Source organism: Artemia sp. Qi Xiang Cuo, chromosome 19 (genome assembly GCF_049724085.1).
Source record: "Artemia sp. Qi Xiang Cuo chromosome 19, ASM4972408v1, whole genome shotgun sequence".
Taxonomy (NCBI): Eukaryota; Metazoa; Arthropoda; class Branchiopoda; order Anostraca; family Artemiidae; genus Artemia; species Artemia sp. Qi Xiang Cuo.
This window is the reverse complement of record NC_142812.1, coordinates 57347268-57370320: the sequence shown is the minus strand read 5'-3', so window position 1 is coordinate 57370320 and position 23053 is coordinate 57347268. Positions and strand designations below refer to the sequence as shown.

Sequence of the window (23053 nt, the reverse complement as noted above, 5' to 3'; positions counted from 1 at the left end):
TCCAATAATGTAAATGCACCACTCATTTTTTTCCTCTACTAATATCCTTGCAAATAAAAACTATTCTCTTTGAATTCAATTCTCTTACTAATATGAATTGTAAAGAAAACTAAAAAGATACACCGGTTTTTCCGAGACGGATTTAACCTAAAAAAAAAACTTGTATATCATGAAATAGAAATTCAGTTAATTGTGTCAGAAAAAACTTGAAGCAAAACGGATTATACCCAACCTGTTTGGTACGGGCGCGTACGCAAAGTATATACCTTCAAGCAAATTCCATATGATATTTCAAATTACTATAGCTTCTATATAAATGGTACCTCTATGCAAATGACCCTGGTAACCCAATTACTTGAAAACCTACACACATATCTATGCCTCCGGCGTAGGGTTCAAATATATAGATGCCTGGCCCGTGGTAAGGCATATTACGCAATCACTGGTGAAATATATAGAACGGTTACTACTGTTGCACTGATTTTTAAAGTGTGGATTTTCACACTCCCTGCTTAAAGCCAGTATATTTTGAGTCTATATTCTTATTTGTATACCCCTTCATCACTTTGAGAATGGAAAGGGTGGAAGGGGTTCAAAGATAGAATGAGGCTTTTCAGCCCTTAAGTAACCAGAAAGTATGAGTTTTGCAGTAATTGGTTATAGTTTAGAGGTAACAAAAAATGGAGGGGAGCTAGGTGTCTCTCATGTTTCTTTAAGGATACCTCGGGATCATTTTTTCTTATTGGAAAAATAGGAAAGTACTGCTCCTTTAAAACCCTGCCTGCATAATTGAATACAATCCCTAAGATATTCGTTTAACCCCTCGTATTAACAATAGAGAGGTTTTTCCATAAAACGGCCGTAAGTTAAAAATAACGTTAAGCGTTAAAAAAATGTTTTTAAATCGGTACGTTAAAAATAGCGTATATTACAAAAATCCAATTTTCGGAACTTAAAGCTCAAGGATACTAAAAAAGAAATCTGAATTTTTTAATTTGTTAAGTAGAAACTTATTCAACCATATACATCTTTAAAAATAAGAATAAAAAACAGGGAATTCAGTTTTAATGGAAAATACCAGCATATGCAGTTATACAACTACTGGTAGTAGCGGGTGGTAAATTTGAAAAAAAGAGATGGCATGAACAATCAACACCAAACAAGTTGAGCATAAAAAAGCTTAAGAAGATGTTGTTTTCTTTGGGAATCAAGAGATTGTTAATGTTTAAGTTCTTACGGACTAAACTACTACTGCTACTATTAAAAAAGCTTGCTGCAGCATCAGGTCACCTAGGGTCACCACAGCCTCACACGCTCCTGCTCCACCCCAATCTATTAAAATATTTACACGAAGGAAGTATTTAAGGAAGTTTAAATACTTAATTGTGAGCTCTTCCCGCTCCATTCGAGGAAGACCTGTTTTTTTCCCCCCAATGGATGGGCAAAAAAAAATCTTTGGCAGTCTGTCATCCCTCATTCATAAAAATTGTCCTAGCCATCTCAACCTGTCTTTTATTATAGCCCTAGAAATCGGAATAAACCTTCATTTTTCGTACTGCTGGTTGTTTTATGTACGATTAATTAAAAAAAAAACTTTTTCCACAAAATAATTTTTTCAAAGAAAAGTATAGAACTCCATTAAACCAAAAATGAACAAAAATAAAATCAAAAATATACCAAGCGTGAAACTTCCACAAATCAGCATCGGTAAATAAATAAAACCCAAAACGAACAGAAATTACAATAAATAACCGAGTCAAACTCAAAACGAGCAAAAATTAACATGAGTAGGGCTCAAAACCCCTATGCATTTCCATGGCCAGAACATAATTTGCACTTTACTAACAAAATATAAATGTTTTTACTTTTATGACTTTAATAAATCAAATAATATTAATATTTTGATTACTAAATATCAGTATATGCATATTAAACTGACAATGCACGTTCATTTGGATTTTTTTTCAGTAAAGTGCAAATTATGTACTTACCGGCGTTTCTAAATTTCCTCCCTAAGACATTTCTGCTCCATCACAAACTATTTTTATAAAATCACTCCACCTACTTTCTATAATGTCAAATTGTAAATGTTTCAGCTTGATATTTAAGTGTTCCTGGAAAATTCCTCTCAAATTCCCGTTTTGGATTCTATCAGCGTCATAACTTTCTGGGAAGGTAGTTAACCTTCCTACATTTCAGCTTTAGGTTAAATCTAGACATCTAGAAAATGCTCGAAGGCATTCTTTACTTTTAACATCTATTCCAGTACCCCAGAGCACAGACTACTCAGTAGTAGAGACCCACACTAGGGTCTTATATGATCCTTCCAGTTTTTGATTTACATTTGTCAAAAAGAAGGGTTTTATTTTAATTACTATGTTTTTTAATTACAAAGGCACGTAGATTCACCAACTTTCTTTAAAATGAGCCTTTAAACAGCTCTTTATTTCCCACTATCAGTGGATGTTCCTGCTGTCTGTATCCCGCTAGCAGTGGAGAGAAAAAGAGGGGGGAGAAGAGGGCGCATCAGTGCTACCCATGCAAAAAGCGATTTTTCTTGTTATCCAAGCCGGGGAACTGTATAATAGTTTCCTGAATAGGTTTTTCGGCTATGGCGATCCTTTTGTTTCGATCCGACACCATTTCTAGGAGCTTCAGGTTGTTTTTTGAAACTCTTTTAAATTTGTTTTCAAAATGATATTTTACTATTAAGACTAATTTACGTAAGAGTTACCATTCCTGAATCATGTAAGCTAAGTTGATGAAATCAGTGTAAATGGTTATTTTTTCACAAGCCGGTTTTTCTTAACGTTTTTTAAATTCATGGTTACTATGGGCCGTAGTTTGTCCTTTACTAGGTTGTAGCTACCGCTGCAACCATGAAAATAAAATAATCAATAAGGTTGGCCTATTACCATGATGTGAGCACTATGTTAATTTATGGGCCATTTAAAACCAGACTGTGTTTCTTGTAACTAGGTTGTTTTACCTACAAAATCGCAACATTCTGTAGAAGTTTCTATTTTCACTTCCCATATCCTTTTAAACTAGAAGTGTTGCCAAATTTAAATGCTTAGTTTTGCTTGTTTGTTTTTAAGGTTCGACCTGGTAAAACTGACAAAAATGTGATACTGCCTTACAAACTTCATAATTATGGAATAACCAGAAAAAAATATTAAATAATCATAGATTTATGATATGAAAATACCTTAATTGGATCTAGTGGGCAAAAATTGTTCACTACCAAAATGTCAAATGTCATATGAAAAAAATGTCAAAACACTGACAAAATAGTGATACTGTCCCATAAACTTCTTAATTTTGGAATAACCAGAACAAAAATCTTGAATAGTCCTAGAGTTTTGAAATGAACAGACCTTAATTAGGTCTACTGGGCAAAAATTATTCACTGACAAAAATTTCAAAATGACAAAATGAGAAAAATGTTAAGACACTGACAAAAATGTGATACTGTCCTCTAAACTTTATATTTCAGAGTAACTAGAAGAAAAATCTTAAATAATCCTAGATTAATGACATGAATAGACCTTAATTGTGTCTAGTGGGCAAAAATTGTTTACTGATAAATTTCAACATGTCAAAATGACAAATGTTAAAACACTGACACAAATGTGATACTGTCCTATAAACTTCATAATTTTGGAATAACCAGAAGGAAAATCTTGAATAGTCATTGATTCATGATATGAATAGACCTTAATTAGGCCCAGTGGGCAAAATTGTTCACTGACAAAAATGCCAAAATGTCAAATGTCAAAATGACAAAAATGTTAAAACACTGACAAAAATGTGATACTGTCCTATAAACTTCATAATTTTGGATTAACCAGAAGAAAATTTTTAAATAATCCTAGATTTATGATATGAATAGGCTTTAATTTGATCTAATGGGCAAAATTGTTCACTGACAAAAATGTCGAAAGTTCAAAACTACAAAAATGTCAAAACACTGACAAAAATGTGATACTGCCCTATAAACTTGGTAATTTTGGAATAATCAGAAGAAAAATCTTAAATAATCCTAGATTTACGATATGAATAGACCCTAATTAGGTCCAGTGGACAAAATTGTTCACTGACAAAAATGCCAAAATGTCAAATGTCAAAATGACAAAAATGTTAAAACACTGACAAAAATGTGATACTGACCTATAAACTTCATAATTTTGGATTAATCAGAAGAAAATTTTTAAATAATCCTAGACTTATGATATGAATAGGCTTAATTTGATCTAGTGGGCAAAATTGTTGACTGACAAAAATGTCCAAAGTTTAAAACTACAAAAATGTCAAAACACCGACAAAAATGTGATACTGCCCTATAAACGTGATAAATTTGGAATAATCAGAAGAAAAATCTTAAATAATCCTAGATTTACGATATGAATAGACCTTAATTTGGTCTAGCAGGCAAAAAATTGGTTTTTATTTTAGTTTGTATTGATGGATTCCACACTACCCTTCATCAGTTTGATCAAAAGGGCCTGAGCTACAGAGTTTACAATACACTGTTTTGATGTCAGAAAACTCTACAATGAGTCTACGTTACAGTACATAGCTCAGCAGAAAACCGCGTTTTAGTTAAAAAAAAAAATATGTTTTGTACTGAGGTGCAAACTACTAAGTCTACAGACTTAGTTCAATGGGTTTATAATTTTCCTTCAATCGGTTGGTCTAAATTACCCAGTCGATTAGAAACCTTATTGCTTGCTGTTACACCGAGACTGATATAAATTCTTTGTTTATTTAGTCAAGGTAATTACTACTTCAGCTTCGATAATATATGGGCTCGAGATCCATGAAACTTTTAAGGAGGACCAAGATTGAAGGAAACGTGAAAACGGTGAAAACGGTGTTTTCACCACATTTTTGGCAAATTTTTCCGAAACTTTATGGTTTTTAAAAAATTAACTGGAAACACACCCCTAGCCCAAACTGATAAAAGCCATTGAAGATGAAAACAAATCACGGACCAGAAATCCAACACTTCGGAATCCAACACGATCGCAAGTCTTGGAACAATTCTGAAATAGCAAACTATTGGAAATAAAACTATCTGTTGACCTTACAGGATGAAACATCGAAGAAGCGAAAGGAACTGTTAGCTGTGTCTCGGAGTTCAATCAACGAACAAGTTTTATCAGTAAGCAAACATCTCGCTGACAAAGAAGTCAGTGACGAGTGTAGCCTGAGAACAAATATCAAAGGCAGAAGAAACGAAACTTACCACTTGTGGTTACATAGAGACCAACTGGAATTTCTCCTTTCATTTTGTCAGGGGCACCTACCACGGCAGCTTCAACAATGTGCTGGTGTTCAAGTATAGCCTCTTCTAGGGCTGATGTTGAAAGCCTAAATGAACATAATTTATTAATGTTTCTCTTACTTTTTTTCTTCAATCTCTTCATTTTTTCTTCGTTTTCTTTATCTTTTCTTCATTTTCTTAATTTTTTCTTTATTTCATTGTCGAATTCAGGATATTTGTTTATTTTTATTCCATTTAAAATAAGGTAATGTACCAGCTACAAGGAGTAAAAAGATTGTTTTGACTTTTAATATAGACAGTTTTAGTAAGAGTTTACTAAATATCAAGAATTGAGTGGGTTTGTAAAGTGCGAAACTTGCATATTTTGAAAATTTTTAACTTCTATGTACAATACAGCCATCAAACTTTCATTTATCTAGAAGTGTAGGAAATAAAGCTATATTATAAAACTATATTTTTGAAACGTTTTCGAGAGTTGTCTACGAATAGCTTAGGTAACCGTTTGACTGACCGTATGTCAAAGAACACGTTGTACTAAAAATATGATTCTGAGTCAGTTCTTTTTTTTTAAAGAATAAATTTACAACAACTAAAACAACTTCAACGTACTGTACTTCGTATGGATCCATGACCAGGAAGAAGCAGGTGTGAAACAAAAAAAATCAAATCCCCCACCTCAATATTCTCAAAATGACAAGGAAGATAAGGAAGTAGCGCTTAATATTAAATCATAAGCTCGGTGAAACTCAAATAAAACATACTTAAACAGACGTTCAAACCCATTTCATAGACGTAAACTCCGGGAGAAACCGTAAGAAAACTACTCAATAATGAGAAGAAATTCTCTGACATTGAAGATACCAAAGAAGTGGCAGCTTCGTGCAGATTCTAAGAGAGTGTCCTTCTCTTAGAATTATGTTACTAGCTACCAAAGGTTTAAAATCAGACCTCAAGGATTGTGTATTAGGGATCCGTGCATTGGTAGATGAGTGGAGATGGTAAGTCGAAATATCAAATAATATATCAAAAGCAAATGATTTATTGTAACTTAGGGGAGCAGGAAGGTGGCCATGCAACTGTAGAAAAGGGAAAGAAGCACACGGCAGAGAATAAAGAGATTTCAAATTAAGCAAGGGTTTAAATGAACAACGGTTAGTTTCCTGGTTAGTGTCCTTGCTTTATCCTAAAGTTTTGAAATTGGCTTCAGGATCGAGGAAAAGGTTGGCATCTAAATAACAGCATAATATAAAACATGAGACTGAACTAGGCTTTAGACAAGGATTAAAAGAACTGACCCTGGAAAAAGGTGTTTAGGCTTTCTAAAGACTCCTGAAGACTTTCACTTTGATCAGGTCAATATGATACTAAAATGAAAGATTTTCGCTAATTTCGAGGATACAATACCTCATAGAACTACCTTATCCCGTCCACCTCGAATTTTTTTTTGTCCAACGAGAAAAAGAGTGGCAGGTATCTGATCAGAGTCAAGAGCTGATTGTAGATTTTTCAAGAGAAATGCTGCACATATATGCACAGTTGTTATAAAGAAAGAAAGCTTTGGATTGCTATGAAATGTTACATGCGTGAAGGATAACAGATTGCCAATGACTTTGCTTTTAGGACCTCGATCTGAAACTAAACGGAAATAAGACCGTCCCAAATGGGGTTTACGAGGTCATAAGGGAGGATTTAAAGGGCATTGAAACTTCCTTAGATAAGTAAAAAGTGAAGCTTTGATTAGATCGAGGTGGAGAAGCGTGCGCAGCTGTGTTGTCCTCAGGTGGCCTGGTGCTGTTGTGAGTTGTTACTGATAGTAGTATTAATATCGCCACCATTACATTTCAAAAGCTCATTTATCACATTTGGAAAAAAAAAGCTTCAGTAGGTTAAAATATTCAGTAAAAATACGAATAAAAAGTAATTAAAAGAGATACCTGTGACCTGCCACATTAATCACGTCATCTTCCCTAGCCATCACATACACTCGGCCTTCTTCATCCATCATGCCAGCGTCCATGGTGTCATAATATCCCTGTTCAATGACTTAGTTAAAATAAGTTAAAATAGACGGAGTAAAATAAATAAATAAAAAGAAAAGATTTAGAATTTTAAGATAAATTTCGTAGTCAGCTAGCAAGAAGTAGGCAAAAAAAAATAGTTATTGAATTTAAATATGTTTATTTATTCATTCATAATAGTTAAATTATTTAAATGGGAAACTGCCCAGTAAATTCTAACTACCCAGCTTGACTTAGCTCACCTATTCAAAGTAAAAACAGCTAAATTATTAAATTAATGATAATTTTTACATATCCGAATATTTCTAAACCAGGGAGTTAGAAGGGAGGGGGTCTGGATATAGCAAGAGGCAACAAACAAAGACCTAATAACTACGTATGAAATAAAAATAAAAATAAAATAAAATAAAAATCAAATAAAAAATAAATAAAAATATTCATTCGTAATTGCTTAAGTTTGGCGATAAGTGTTGTCGGCTAAATGTTATTTGAATTTGATATTTAGCAAGAAGCATAGTCTTTTTTTCTGGAAAAAAATCTTTCAATTTTTTGGGGGGAACTTAACGTCTAATTCATTTTACACTGAGTCTTTTTTGTTTAAAGTAAGTAGCTTCACAGTTTAAGCCCAAACCCTTAGAAGAGTTAAATTGGTCACCATAGTTTAGTAAAAAGCGAACCTCGCCCTATTTATAACCGAAAATTCAAAATGTGTCTATAAATAAATTTTCAAAAGCACAAAGCAATGACAAAAAAAGGTTTATAGGGATTTTTAAAAAAGCTTAAAACCAGCGAAAGTATTGATGAAATGTAAATTCATTGTAATGGAACCACTGAAATCATAAGAAATCACTCATGGAATCACACGGATTCACTATGGTTAAAAACCATGAATTGTATGTTTTTCAGCCCTACATCTTAAAACTGAAGAAACCGTATCTTAGCGTGGTTAGGAATAATGCGTCATCTTTTTTTCTCTTTTTACTGCGACAAGCTACCTGGCGCGTAACGGTATTAGCATAGTAATAAGAGTAAAAGGGAAAAATACTAACAACACCCACATCTAATAGCCTACATAAATAGAGGGATGAATGATTTGATGATTTTTGATTGATGATTATTTTATTACGTGACTGCACCAAACAGGTATTTCACGCAAAAATACTATATAACTACATTTATACATAAACACTAAAATACTTACAGAAAAAAAAAGAAATAAAAACTACAAATTCACTAAACACTCCTCAGAAAACTTTCACAATAACCTCAAACATCAAATTTATTTGTGCTAAACAGGAATTTATTCACTATGCTCCTAACTTTTTTATCACCAATTATCAAAATTAAATCTAAAGTAACGCTTAAATTATATTCTTTCAATTCAAAAATAATATTAAACCTCTGACTAACTTAAAAAAGAGTGTCATACAGGACATGCTCACAGTTTCCTATACATCCACATTTACAGATCTGGCTATGTGTCATGCCTATTCTATGTAAAAAATAATTCAGTTTCTAATGGCCTGTTATAAACTGAGTTAAAATATAGCTTGGTTCAAGTTTTTGCACACAAATTAAATCTTCTTTACATTTGAAAAATCTAACAGGACAACTACTCATATAATTTTCAAATATTACATACCATTTATTATATAGAGTATTTTTTTAAACACTACGGTTCAGTTGGAAAGGTGAAAAATAATTTTCCATCAGAAACTCAACTCCTAGCAATTCAGCAACTATTTCATCGGTAAAAACGCTATGATCAACGGAGTATCTATTTAAAGGAAAACTAGGCTGCACAATATCTGGCCAAACAGGGGGACGTCCCTTTTTAACAAACCTCATCACCGCCCGTTCTATTGCTCTTAGACCGATTGGAAGGACACCAGAAAGGGCTGTAATAACATGATTTTGAGCAGTTCTAAATGACTTTGAATTACTAAGGGTTGAACATCTTTGTGCTGACTGTAACATATTCTGTAATTTTTTTTTCTTAAGGCCCCAATCCATACTGGAGCAGCATACAAAATAGTACTTTCAACTACTGACTTATACAATTTTGTAAGGGCGAAAGGCTTTAAGCCCCAGGTCATCCTTGTCGCGCTTAAAAGACGACTCGAATAGTTCTTAGCTTCATTAATTCTCCATGTTACATATTCTGTCCAAAGAAGTTTCCTATCTAAAATTACACCCAAATATCGAACTTTATCCTTAACTTCAATAATGTCGCCTCCAAATACTAAATTAACGTGGGGTGTTTTATGTCTATTTATAAATAGGATGGCCTCTGTTTTCAATATGTCAAATGTTAATTTATTATTTACTGCCCACTTATCAAAACTCTCAAAAATCTTATCTGCTACTTTTTCTAGTGTACTTACATTCTTTGCTGTAATAATAGCACATATATCATCAGCATATACTTGAATCAAACAATTTTCATTTATATTGATTTAAAGAAAATCATTAATATTAACAAGCCAAAGAAAATGAGATAGAATTCCACCTTGTGGACATGACTTTTCTAGTAAATGTAAGTTTCCATTTTCATATGCAACTGTTCGATCTGATAGATAACTATTAATTAACTTTATTAAGCCGGAAGGGCATTCTTTTTCCTTTAACTTTTTAATAATTCCTGGATGCCAAGCATTATCGAACGCCCCTTTTATATCAAAAAATATACACAATGTAAATAACTTCTTCTTTTTTTTTTCAATCATAGTCACCAAATTATCAGCCGCATCTACCGTGCTTTTATTTTTCGAAAAACCAAACTGATAATCAGAAATCCAATTTTTATCATTACTTAAATTATTCAGTCTACCCATTATTAACTTCTCAAAATTTTTTCCCAAATTAGAAAGCAGACTTATTAGGCGATACGATCGGGCGTTACCGTCATTTTTTTTACCCTTTTTATTTATTACAATCACATTAGCCCTTTTCCATTCTTTTGGGAAATACGAAACTTTCAAACACGCGTTTAAAATTGTCAAAAGAGTTTGTGCAATTACATTCATATTTTTTTGTCAAAATTAAATTTAAGATTCTATCTGGGCCTGGGGCTTTCATTGGTTTAATTTTTTTATAATTTCTAAAAGGTCTTGAAACTGAAAATCCTCGCTATTTTCTACATCTTCTTCTAATATCTGCTTTACTTCTGGACCAATTGTATGATGATAGCTATTGTCATCTGTTATCTCATCTTTCGTAAACCACTTATTTAAAAGTACATCCCCAGCTTCAATTCTTGAATTCGTAAAAGTACCATCACTCTTTTTAATATGGATAGGCTTTGCAGTCCCACCCTTTAACCTAAAAATCTTATGAATCGTATTCTACGGATCCGTTGTCCCCCTTTCTTCACAAAAACGCCTCCAATCTTCTTTTTTAGCCTTCAAAATTTCCATCTTATATTTACTTGTAGCATTTTTCATATTTAATTCTCTTTCTCTCTATCTTGACATTTAAGAAATTCTCGAGATGCGTCGGTAACCTTTCCTCATTTTACTTTTTTGGGTTGATCTTTAGAATCAATTTATTCTTAAAATATGGTACGGACACAAGTAATTCAAGTCTTGTATATAGTTATGTAAATTAATTAGTTAAGATTTAGAACGAGTTATAGCTTTCTTATGCTTTATCCCGAATCCAATCAAAAACCCAACAAGAACACGTCTGTAAGGAAATAGAATATAATTCCAAATTAGTCTTCTTATAATCGTATCGCTGGTTTTCTTTTTTCTCTCTTATTTCGTCATTAAAACTGAGATCAAAACTTATATACAAATGGTCTGATAGTGAAGGAGGGTCTTGTAGGACTCTCCAGTTTTCAATATATGTCAAAAGTTGTATACTAGCAATCGTAACATCTGGGCTAGAATAATGATGATAATATGTGGGTGAATCAGGATCATTAATAACAACAAGTTGTTTACAAGTTACAAAATCCTCTAATTCTTTTCCTTTGTGATCAGTAGAAACACCGTTTAGCCACATTGGACTTTTAGCGTTAAAACCCCCACCTATCACGTAAAAAGTTTTACACATTCTATCCAAAATACTCAGTTGATAATCTAAGGACTGCAGCGAAGGGGAGCAATATACTGATGACACTCTAATGATTCTTGACCTCAAGTAAATAGATACGGTGACACACTCGTTTGTAGACTCATCATAATGAATATCGCACTTAAAGTCTTTTTTAACTAATACCGCAGCACTAAAGAATCTTTTCTCAAAATCAAACTTTGAGAATACTGCATAATCACGTGGTACACATGTTATTTTTCCAAACTTGTTGACATACGGTTCTTGTAACAATACCACATCTGGTTTTAGGTCGCAAAGTGTTTTCTGAAGCTGAACTAGTGCGCTATAAGAGTGCTGAAGGTTAATCTGAAAAAATGTCAGTTTGTTTGCACTAAGTAAGTCATTTTGAGTATTCAATTATACTGAATGTTCTTCTTGAGACGGTCCGTGATTTCACGAGCAATTGGGCATTTTTTAAATTCATAGTATGCATGTGGTTTACATTTGACATTTTTTTTATAACATGACCGACACACCGGGTAACGTTTAAAAGGTTTTTCACAGTCCTCGTAAGCTCGGTTACCCATGCACCATGAGCACGCAACATCACCCTTACAAACAGAACGTTTATATCCATAGAGACAGCACTTCGTACATCGAATGATGTTGATGTGATCCTCGCATCCAACCATTAAAAAGCCAAACTTAAGTCTACGATTTGTAACGATTTTCTTCCGTAACACTGGGCTGACTTCAATAATCACGTTTTTTCTCGTTCCTCTTTCTACAACACTGATAACCTTGAAGGTTTCTCCTTTCGCTACGAGGTCTTTAACTGAGAGGTTTGAGTCCATCACATAACTCATGCATTCTTCGCGTGTTACGTAACCTGGTATTTCTTTCGCTACCATTCGTGGGAGACGCTTCTTGACGGGTTTTGGTTTGAACTGCAACTGTTTGGATTTATCTGTTAAAACCATGAGGGCTTCATCTAAGTCATTTTTGCTCTGCATTTCAAGAATATATTTACCTCCTCGTCCCGGTACAATTTTCTTTGCTGCGAACTTTATGTTATCCCCTTTTTACATGTTCAGTATTTTGGTTTCTCTGAGATCTGTTCCTTCCATCTTGGTTCTTTAGGGTAGTGTTCATTGGTTCAAGGACCAGGCAATGCGACTCGGGTCCTTTTGCTACGCTGGCATACGACCGGGCATGATTCTGAATGATGGGTGAACTTTGACGAATTTCTTACAACTCGGTTTGTAGTTCGACAAATTTTTGCAGGTATTTATTCTTGTTACGGAGAAGCTCCGAATTTTCTTCTATTACAGTCTGGTGCAGAGCCAGGATCCGGTCGCATATTTCTCTAACATTATCTTTCCCACCAGGGACTTTTTTAACGTTTCCGAAGACCTCTTTCAGAAATCTCAGTAATGCAATGACGCTTTTTTGTTGATCGACGGGGCATAAACTTTCCTTTTCATTTCGGCCGCCGGTATCATTGCTCGAAGCCATAGTCACTGTTACTCGTGAAATCGAAAGTCAAACCCGGTTAACGAAACTATGGTCTTGACTTGGGAAACTAATTTTCATTGGATTGTTTTCATAATTTTCTGGTGATTAATACACTGATTAATTCGAATAATTTGTTGGATTTTGTGCCATCCTGTGCTGCACTTTATTGTCTACAATGTAGTATAACTTTTATCACTGTTCACTGAAAGCTAAGCGATATATCCATTTTTTTCCGATTCTTTCTTTAATAGAGGTCTTCACACCTTGAAAGCTAAACTAAGACTCCATAGAGGGATGAATCATCAAATAAATTTTGACGTGGCCAGAGTCTTGGTCGCATTTTACCACATGAAACGACGAGGCTTTTCGCCAAAAAAGTGGTAATTTTTAATCATCAGTGCTGTAAAGCGCTCTGTCTGTCCGTCTGTTCCTGTCTGTTCCTCTGTCTGTTCCTAATGCAATCCTAAGTGAAAGAGCCAATTGGGATGGAACTTGGCGCCCTTGGTCCATCCGTCAGGAACAATTCAGGAGTTCGGTAATAGTCCGGTAAACATGATCCAGCGTGACCTCATATTTTTTTAATGTGATATTTAAATTCTGGAAATGAAGGGGGGGGGGGTGAGGGCTCTTGAAAAATTTATATTAATATTAGTGAAAACTTTCATATTCATCGTTTTTTGTTAAAACTTTGTCTTGAACACGCTTTCAAGGATTTCTTTTAAAGGCTTGCAGTGGGTCTTCTATGGGTAACTGCTTACCCTCTCCTATCTGAACCCGTAGAAACACAATACATATTCGCTAGCTTGACCTCTAGAAAAGATTTTATTTCGTCAGAACATAGTTTAATTATTTGACCTTTTAGAGCTCGACAAGTTTGCATTAACAGAAGCAAAAACTGCATAAAATTAAGCAATATAAACAATCCTAGTTTATTCCTTAGGATGCTGATGAGTATTCTGAGAAGTAGGAGGAGCTACCTTTCCTCTCCTAGCCATGGCACCCATAAGGGGGGGGTGCCCGCCCCCCTGGCTGAATGATACTGCCTTATTTTTAAATTTTTGTTCTAAAGCATTGACTTTACTATGATTGACTATGAATTGACTATGATCAATTAAATAAGTATATGTCTTTAGGGTTTTGGCAACATTTTAGATGGCGTTCATCCACTTCTTTCGAAGATCGAATAGACCTTTAGTTTTATTATCCTCGAAGTATAATTGAATAAAACTACGAATCAAATAGAGATGCTTGGCTGCCTTATTATTTGTGAAAGCATTTTCAGCAGCGTTTTCACCCGGTGAGAAAAAAAATCACTAGATTTTAGTGATTTTTTTTTGTATAGGCAATATGAAGAATCACTAGAAATAGTAATAAATCACTAGGGGTGGCAACCCTGATTCTCAGTGTCCTATGCCTCAATGCACGAATGTATGCAGAAAACTATTATTCGGAAGGAAGCAATAAATAAAAAGAACAATTCTTTTTTGATAATTTGAATAAGAACCTGGTAATCCCAGTAAACTTGAGATTTCTAAGAAGCCCCAGGGCCCATGCCTATCCCCTTCTGTATGCGTTTATGCCTTTAAGACACTATCAGTTTCTTAGAAGCCGCAGAGCAAAGCTCAATTCCACGTTGGAAATTATGTACGATTTTTTTTACAGCACGACAATATCCTGTCCATCAAAATAAATCTAAGCTAGTTTAAAAAGATTATTAATGAATAAGCTTAAAAATAATTTTTATATTTTATAAAGTAAAGAAAGGTTATAAAGTAAATAAAGCAAAGTAAATAAAGCAAAGAGTATGAGGTGTGATCCGATAAGAACGTTGGTACTTTAATGGGGACTGAAAACTAATAGCATCACAGAAATTGAAGTTTTATCCAGCAGAACTGGGGGGGGGGGAGGGGTCAGAAGAATCTTAGTTTTAACCATACAAATTTGGATTGCCATTAAAGGCCCATGTTTGTTTGAATACAACACGGGAACTTTTTAAAATGTATGGATATTTTTTTTGTTTTTAAGCTTCTGTTATTGTTTATAAAATAATTATGACTTCTTTAGTATGCACAGTATTGGCTAGCTTAAAAAGAAATGTGTAAAATATATTTGTTGGGCTTTTTTGGCAAATTGGTTCTATATTTTCAATCCCAAGTAAAAGAAAGAATAAAAAAAATCTAAAAAAAATGCCATTACTACTTTCATTAAATTTATATGATTTACTTAATGATTTTAATGGGTTACACCATAAGGCCTGGGTTATTTTTTTTCTCCAGAAACAAGCAACTGTTCCCTTTCATATCATTTTCTCATACACCTTTGAACACTGGCGGATCCGGGGGAACTGGGGGGAAGGAATTCCGCCCCCAAGATTTTTCCTTGTTTCCTTGTTGTTTTTTTTTACTGTTTTCTTGAAATAGATTTGTCAATTTGGTCAATTATTGGCGATTTTGTTACATTACCATCCCCCCCCCCAAGACTTCGGTAAATGGTGCCCTTGTCACACACACCCCCCCCCATCCGAGATTTTACTCTAGATCCGCCCCTTCCCTGGACCGAAAAACTAGTCCACCTACACCTCTCAGTATGGGTATGGGTCTTTGAGGAAGTTCACATTTCGAGAAGACTAAAGAAAAAAAGGCGGGGTTTAGTTAGGTTTTTGTTAGGCGGGGTTTACTCAATGCAGATGTTAGTCGAGTTACTTTTATTTACCAGATCATAAATGATGTCTCGTGTCCACAAGGTTAGTTCAAAGCTTTAACATGACTAATATACTACTTACTGGAAATTTTGAAAAGTATGTCTCTTTATATTTTTCATCTGCTTCAAAAAGGGTAGAAAAAGATCCTGGAGGAAGTGGTGTTTTACAAACAATCCGGCCAAGTTCACCTCTTTCTAATTCTCTGCCATTCTCATCAACGATATGGACTTCAAATTAAAGGATTACGTAAGTAAAAGTTAAAAAACAGTAAACAAAAACTTTAGAGAGTTAAAAGTTCTGAAACTTTTTTCAGTAAAACAGTAAAAAATAACAAGAATAAAGATTAAATTGTTCCCTTACACATAAATCGAAGCCAAATAGGGTATGTTGTAGGATATGTTCCGAAAAATCTTGTCAAGAGAACATATCAAATTTTTCAAATGACGTTCCTCATTACTGTCTGCAACCACTCTTTCAACCCTTCCCTTTAAATCCCACCTCTCTTGACTTCGCTCGCTATGCTGGGAAGCTTATATATTTAGCTTGATTAGTTTAGCTTAGTTTTTAGTGCACATACACGAACACACACAAACACAAATATACCTGCTCTTTTTCAGAGATTAATTAAAAAAAAAACTTTCCTAAAACGAAGGTTTTCAAAGAAAAGTAAGGGCCATTTTAAACTTAAGATCAGCAGATACAAATACCTGTTAAAATTCAAACTCACAGCGACCAGAAATTACTATTAAACAATAAATAAAACCCCAAACGAACAGAAATTAAATAAACAATCATAGCAAATACATACAACAAGTAAAATATAAATGAATAAATAAATCTTAAAGCGAGTAGTGATTAAGTTGAAAATGCAAGTCAAGCCAAAAAATTTTGCTATTGAAGTATAAATGAAACTCAAAACGAACAGAAATTAAATAAAGAATCAATGCAAACAAACATACGATATATACTAATGTAAATGAATAAATAAATCTTAATACGAGTGAAACTTAAATTGCATATGCAAATCAAGCTTGAAACGAAAAAAAAATCACTACAAACATGACTTTGGATATCGCCTCCTTCTCTCACTGACAATGTCTAAAACCTACTGCGTCATGGCGATTTACTAAAACAAATTGTATTACAAATATTTTCTTTTGTACTTAATATTGAAAATAAACATAAAATTACAGTAAATTTTGAACTGATGAGCTTTCAGCAATTATTATCATTATACATCAAATATTCAGTTTAATTTATTAGTTCTTTCTAAAATTGTTCAAGACCCCTAAAATTGTCCCATTCCTTAACTGGTAAAACCTAAATAATTTCTTAGACCACACTGCTTTTCCATTTACGAAAAATTAAGCAAGAAAAACGGGTTTTAATTTTAATAAAGCAGTGAATACAATAAAATAAACACTTAATTAAACAAAAATACTCCGAATATTTCTGCCCCACGTCCGGGAGCCTGTCTCAGCGGAAAAAAGAAAAGAAAAAAATGAAACAAAAAATGTTTTTTTTAAAAACCTTAACTTACATCAAAATAAACAAAAAAAAACACAAAAAAACAAAAGAAAAAATAAAAATAAATAGGAAACAAAACTAGTTTGTTTTTATTTATATTTGTGAGTTTTGTTTCCTATTTATTTATATTTTTTCTTTTGTTGTTTTTTTTGTGTGTTTTTTTTTGTTTATTTCGATGTAGTTAAGGTTTTTAAAAAGAAAATTTTTGTTTCATTTTTTTCTTTTCTTTTTTTTCCGTTGAGAAAGGCTCCCGGAGGTGGGGCTGAAATATTCGGAATATTTTTGTTTAATTAAGTATTTATTTTATTGTATTCACTGCTTTATAAAAATTAAAACCCGTTTTTCTTGCTTAATTTTTCGTGACTGTTAAAACCTACAGACGTTTGCGTCATTGGCGCTTCACTGAAAACGAACTATATTCCAAATATTTTTTTCCAGTTCTTACAGCATTGAAAATGAAAATAAAATTACAGTGAAATAAAATCTTGAACTGATGGATCTTTAAACAATTAATACCATTATAGGTCAAATATTCAATTTGATTTTGTTTATACTATCCAAGACTGTTTAAGACACATATATTTTTCAGTAAAGCGCCATGACGCAGTAGGTTTTAGACTTTTACAGTGAGAGAAGGCGATACCCAAACTCTGGTTTGTAGTGATTTTTTTCTTTTCCAGCTTGATTTGCATATTCAATTTAAGTTTCACTCGTTTTAAGATTTATTTATTCATTTACATTAGTATCTATTGTATGTTTGTCTGCATTAATTCTCAATTTAATGTCTGTTCGTTTTGAGTTTCATTTATACTTCAATAAAAAAATATTTTTTTTCGTTTAAGCTTGATATGCATATTCAATTTAAGCATTACTCGCACTAAGATTTATTCATTCATTTATATAATTACTTGTTATATGTTTTGAGTTTGAATTTTAACAGGTATTTGTATCTGCTGATCTTAAGATTAAAATGGCTTTTACTTTTCTTTGAAAAACTTCTTTTTCGGGAATTTTTTTTTAAATTAATTTTTGTTCGTTTTTGAAAAGTTTCAAGTTTTTAAAAATACCTTATTTTAAAATCAATTTTTTTTTCAAAAATCAACTGTTCATTAAAGTATCACAACTAGTATCAAAGTAAAATATCAAAGTAAAAAATGGGTTTGTGTCCACCTCGGAATTAGTACGAACCCATTATCCAATACAGGATGAACAACAGAGGGCGCCCTTAACATACAGGACGAACAAGATTCAGCCAATCAGATGCCTAGAATCCCTGGACGAACAAGACTAGACCTCTTTCTAGACTTGTTTGATGTTTATATTGTTTGTTGGTTATGTGGTTTGATGGTTATATTGTTTGATGGTTGTGTGATTTGATGTTATTTCATAGTTCTGTTCTGTTTGTTGATGGTTATGTGATTTGATGGTTATATTGTTTGTTGGTTATGTGGTTTGATGTTGTTTCATAGTTCTGTTCTGTTTGTTGGTCAACTTGTTTGATGTTTCTATGCCTATTGAATACAGACAGAAGTTTACATCATTGCCAGATAAGAGCGTCTAACGGGAACAAGATCACTTGTCTCTTTCTAGGCCAATGGATTTACGTAAGGTTTCTCTTACATCACAATTCCACCTTGAGATTTTGTTTATAATAATAATAATAATAATTTATTTATGACCCACATATGAACATTATAAATGACACTGCGGAGTAATGGAAAATATAAAAGAAAAAATAACAACATCATTACGATATCAAACAACAACAAAATAATGAACATGCTTTGTGGTGAAAGTAACATTTCGTTTCACGACGCAATGGAACAAAAATCGAATATAATGGATTTAGAAGTTTTAGCTACACAGATTTATAATGTGAGTTCTGTTTAGTAAATTTTCTTAGGTTTTTCAAATAAAATCCTTTTTTATAGCCCTCCGAATATATTCAAATTCAGGGTATACCACCCCTCCCCCCCAAAAAAATCTTTATACTTTTTTTCAAATATACTCTATTTTCCACTACGTAACCCCCTCCTCCCCCCATTTAATTCATTAAATTGAAGTTATTACTCAAAAAGTGCTATTTTCTCATTCATGCGTTTAAAACCATCAAAATCTTCACACTTGCGATTTAAACAAAAACTGTATGTGAATATGTCTCAAAAGGGGTGATTTCGTAAACAACCTTCGCGCGTGTCAGGTTAGGAAATTAACAAGAACAAGGGTGGAGCCACCAAATGGAAAGGATTAAGCTTATGAGTTCACATAATTCTAGACGGTCTGAAAAAGGGATGAATTATTTGCAAAATTAAAAGAGATATTTTTAGAACATGGAAATTATATAAAAGGCGGATGCTAAAGGCCCTTTAGAGTGCACGTTATTCCTTTTTTCTAGATTTCTTTCGATAAAGTTTTGTTTTATATTCTCAGGGGGGGGGGGCATGAAAACTATGGTTTTAACTTTGATAGTATTAGGCTAGAAAGCAACGTCCTTAATTTAGGGATGAGTCCATTTAATTTGTAAATTGGCTAGCATTTTTACGTATTATCGCAAATTTTAGGCCTATTTGCTGGATTAACGATCTTTTTTTATCTAATTTAAATCATATAACTAAATACCCCTTGTTTCTTTAGCTTATAACATTTCAAAAGTTATGCTATGGTTTTGTAGCCTACGGAACTATATAAATTTGACAATTTTTCCCCTTAATTAGGGGTTTTAGCCTTTGTTTATTAATCCTGGTTCTTAGAAACTTAATTTCTATAATATTTACAGGACTCTATGCTATATTATGTTTTTTTTGTGTGTCATTTCTGTTCTATAGACTTTTCTGAAGTAAACACGGTACTTATGTATTATACGATACACACGAAAGAATTCAAGTTTTCTTATTACTAATCTAATAGAATATAATAGTTTAGAAACAAAGTTGGCCAATATTTTTCACAATAGTGCGAGTGGGTAGAGCATTGCATATATTAAATAGATATAACCTGGAAATTGATCTTCTAACACCGATATCGAAGAGGGGGAGGGGTTGTATAATAGGTGAGGAGTCTGGTTTTTCAATATAATCTTACGTTTTGGCCCTGAATGAAAAACTAAAATTTAATTTCTTTTAAGGATAATTTCGAGCAATATAACCCACCTGACAAGAAGGCTAGAACCACTGATAAAACCCCTGTGAGGGCATCAGTTGTCCAGTATGCCCGTTGGCCAAGACCCTAAACTCAGTGTACCCCGCATATACATGGCTATGACATCACTGGTCCGTCCACCCACTATCAAGCGTTGCCGGGGCCTTCAAGACCAACGCCCTCTATACATAGCGAGAATGAGCCTCCTTCAGCCCTCAACATGCAAGCTGCAAATCTTAATGTAAGTTTTTAAGTTTTATTTCCGCTAATGATATTTCTCCCAAGTCAATTTGAAGGACTGAGATTGTACCGTTAGACTTCGAAATAATATGGATGTCAAGTTGCGCTATAATGGCTTCGATAAGAGATGCGAGACTTAACGGTCCCCATTTATCATATGTTCCGGAAAATCTTAAAAATAATAGACTTGCATTAACGATTGTGAGGTTTGGTTAGATTGGTTTATACACATTGAAAATAAGCTATTTTCAGGAGATGATCTGAAGGAATTAGACAACCACGTAAGGACCCCGGTTTTTTTCCCAAGGCAAATAAAGAGTATTAATATAAAATTTTTGAACAAAAAATTGTTTGAACAAAATCAAAACCTACTATGTCTCGTTTAGATTGTAAATATGTTATATCATTAATGCATATGGGGTGGCTCATCAATTGGAACTTTCAGGATATATAGAGTGGGGAACAGTGAATTAACCAAATGGTACTATGTGTGCACAGATATTGCTTCTGCTACTACTACTACTACTACACCTAAGCATGTTTTTAAGCATATGTTTTAAATAATATGAAAATATAATCCAATTTTAAAAATAGGATGATTTAGACACTTTGAAAATAAGCTATTTTCTTTATAGGTTGCATTGGTTCCATAAGCACTACCTTCTGACCCATCTGAAGAAACAAGTCACGAACTATATGTTCGCATTGACAAGCCATTGGAGTTTCGTGACAATCAGGTCACTGAAATACCAGCTATCGACGACCAAGATCTCGACCGATATGGTAAATTCTTATGTTATGCCGATGGTAGTGTTAATTCAGACGATATAGCTTCTGACATTGACAATTTATTGAGTAATTATTTATATTTAGACACTAGTACACTTGAACAAGGCAATGTAGTTAGTTCAGAGGGCGATTTACCATGGCTAAGCCCGAATACATTACAAATTTTAGATAATTTTACCAAAGAGTTAAATGAGAACCCCCCCCCCCACTGATTTAATGAATATAGTTCCTATACAATCAAATTTAATTGAAAATGAAATAGCTTGGGCAGATTCACACAGCCCAGATACACTCGAGGGTATGCTAAGTGAACTGGGAGATTTTAATGCACAGCTCCGTCCTATTGTTGAAAAAAGTGGGGGAGGGGGTTTAGGTGATGATATACACGGGGGGAGGGTAATGTGATATACAAGGGGGGAGGGTAATGATGATATACATGGGGAGAGGGTTTAGCTAATGATTATATACAAGGGGGGAGAGTAATGATATACAATTCACGTCACTACCAGAATTTCAACAAACAAATTCGATATTGAATACAATAATCGTTTATACTGCAAAACTCGGTGATCCGTTTAATACACTTAAGGGGGGAAATTTTATAACCGAGCCCATTTATATTGTTCATGAATATTTAGAAATAATTCGTGCACTTTTAGAAAACCGGATTCAGTTGTGGGGGGGTGGGGTGGGGGCTCCATTAAGGCCTCAATTATTTTGGAAATATTTTATTTGAATGAGGGTCTTAGTGAAGTGGATGACCACAATGCAAACAACGAGATTTTGGTGGTCTATCCTTATTTGGAGAATAATGAGAAAGTTTTTATGTAGCGGATTGACAATATTATCACTCATCTCGAAAATTATAATGAGAATTGGAGTGGGTCTGTGGTTTTATTCATTGAAAATTTAAGCGTAAATATATGTAAATTAAAAAAAATATTTTATTTAAAGAGGGGGTGGAGCGGGGGAGAGGTCTACAGTTTTAAAATATAATCATGATTTAGAAGGATGCAAGGGCGTTCAACGAATCTTTTTTGAAACAGGCCAAAAATGTTTCATGTACGCTTTCCTCATATCAGCTTTCGAACTTCTAAACTTGACGCTTCAAAGAAAACTTTGGACTATTGGACCGTGCATGTAAAGGAGGGGTCTGATTTTCCCAAAGTAGATTTCACTTGTTCAGCACAAAAATTTTCTGTAACACTCAGGTCAATAGATATTTTTGAACGGGCCAACGCCCATTTAAATATGGGTGTTACTGTGCTCAAACACGAAACAGAATTTCAAGAGGGTATGTGTTCTAACAAAAAGGGTGTAATATTCACAGTATGGGGTCCTTCGATTGAACCGGTGAAACAATGGGTTTGGTTGTTGTATACACCGCCTAGTGAACCCAATTAAATTGGCCATTTCAATCCTATTATGGATATCAGTAGAGTTCTGGGGGAGGATAAAAAGGGGTGCGGGACCCGATACTATTGTCCAATGTGCCTGTCTAGATTGTGGACTGAATTAAAGTTACAAAATCATATGAAGCATTGTAGGCGTCACGGCTATCAATCGGTGGAAACAGTTTCGGGTGACAGGGCCATCTTGAGATTTAAAAATTTCCAGTATACGCTCATGCAAAACAATAAAATAAGTTTGGATTGTGAAGCTAAGCTGGTGGACGTGAACGATCCACAATTTCAGAATCGTATCAAAGAACATCAAGCCATTGCAGTTGCCTATGCCCACGCACAAAGAGACAGCTGTGACACTATGCAATTGTTGGATATAGTCGAAATATTCGATGAG

At 33.7% G+C, this 23053-nt stretch overlaps 1 protein-coding gene across 1 annotated transcript in view; it reads right to left on the bottom strand.

Annotated features, from left to right (window-relative positions):
* Positions 1 to 4299: 4299 nt before the first annotated feature.
* The window catches only part of LOC148941039 (acyl-CoA synthetase short-chain family member 3, mitochondrial-like), a 316825-nt gene continuing 298071 nt past the window's right edge, over positions 4300 to 23053 (bottom strand). The window contains exons 9-12 of the mRNA XM_089105148.1: positions 15641 to 15786; positions 7222 to 7319; positions 5249 to 5373; positions 4300 to 4340 (exon numbers count right to left, since the gene is read on the bottom strand). Of these exons, the coding sequence (XP_088961274.1) occupies positions 4300 to 4340; positions 5249 to 5373; positions 7222 to 7319; positions 15641 to 15786 (410 nt within the window). The remainder of the gene's footprint in view (positions 4341 to 5248; positions 5374 to 7221; positions 7320 to 15640; positions 15787 to 23053) is intronic.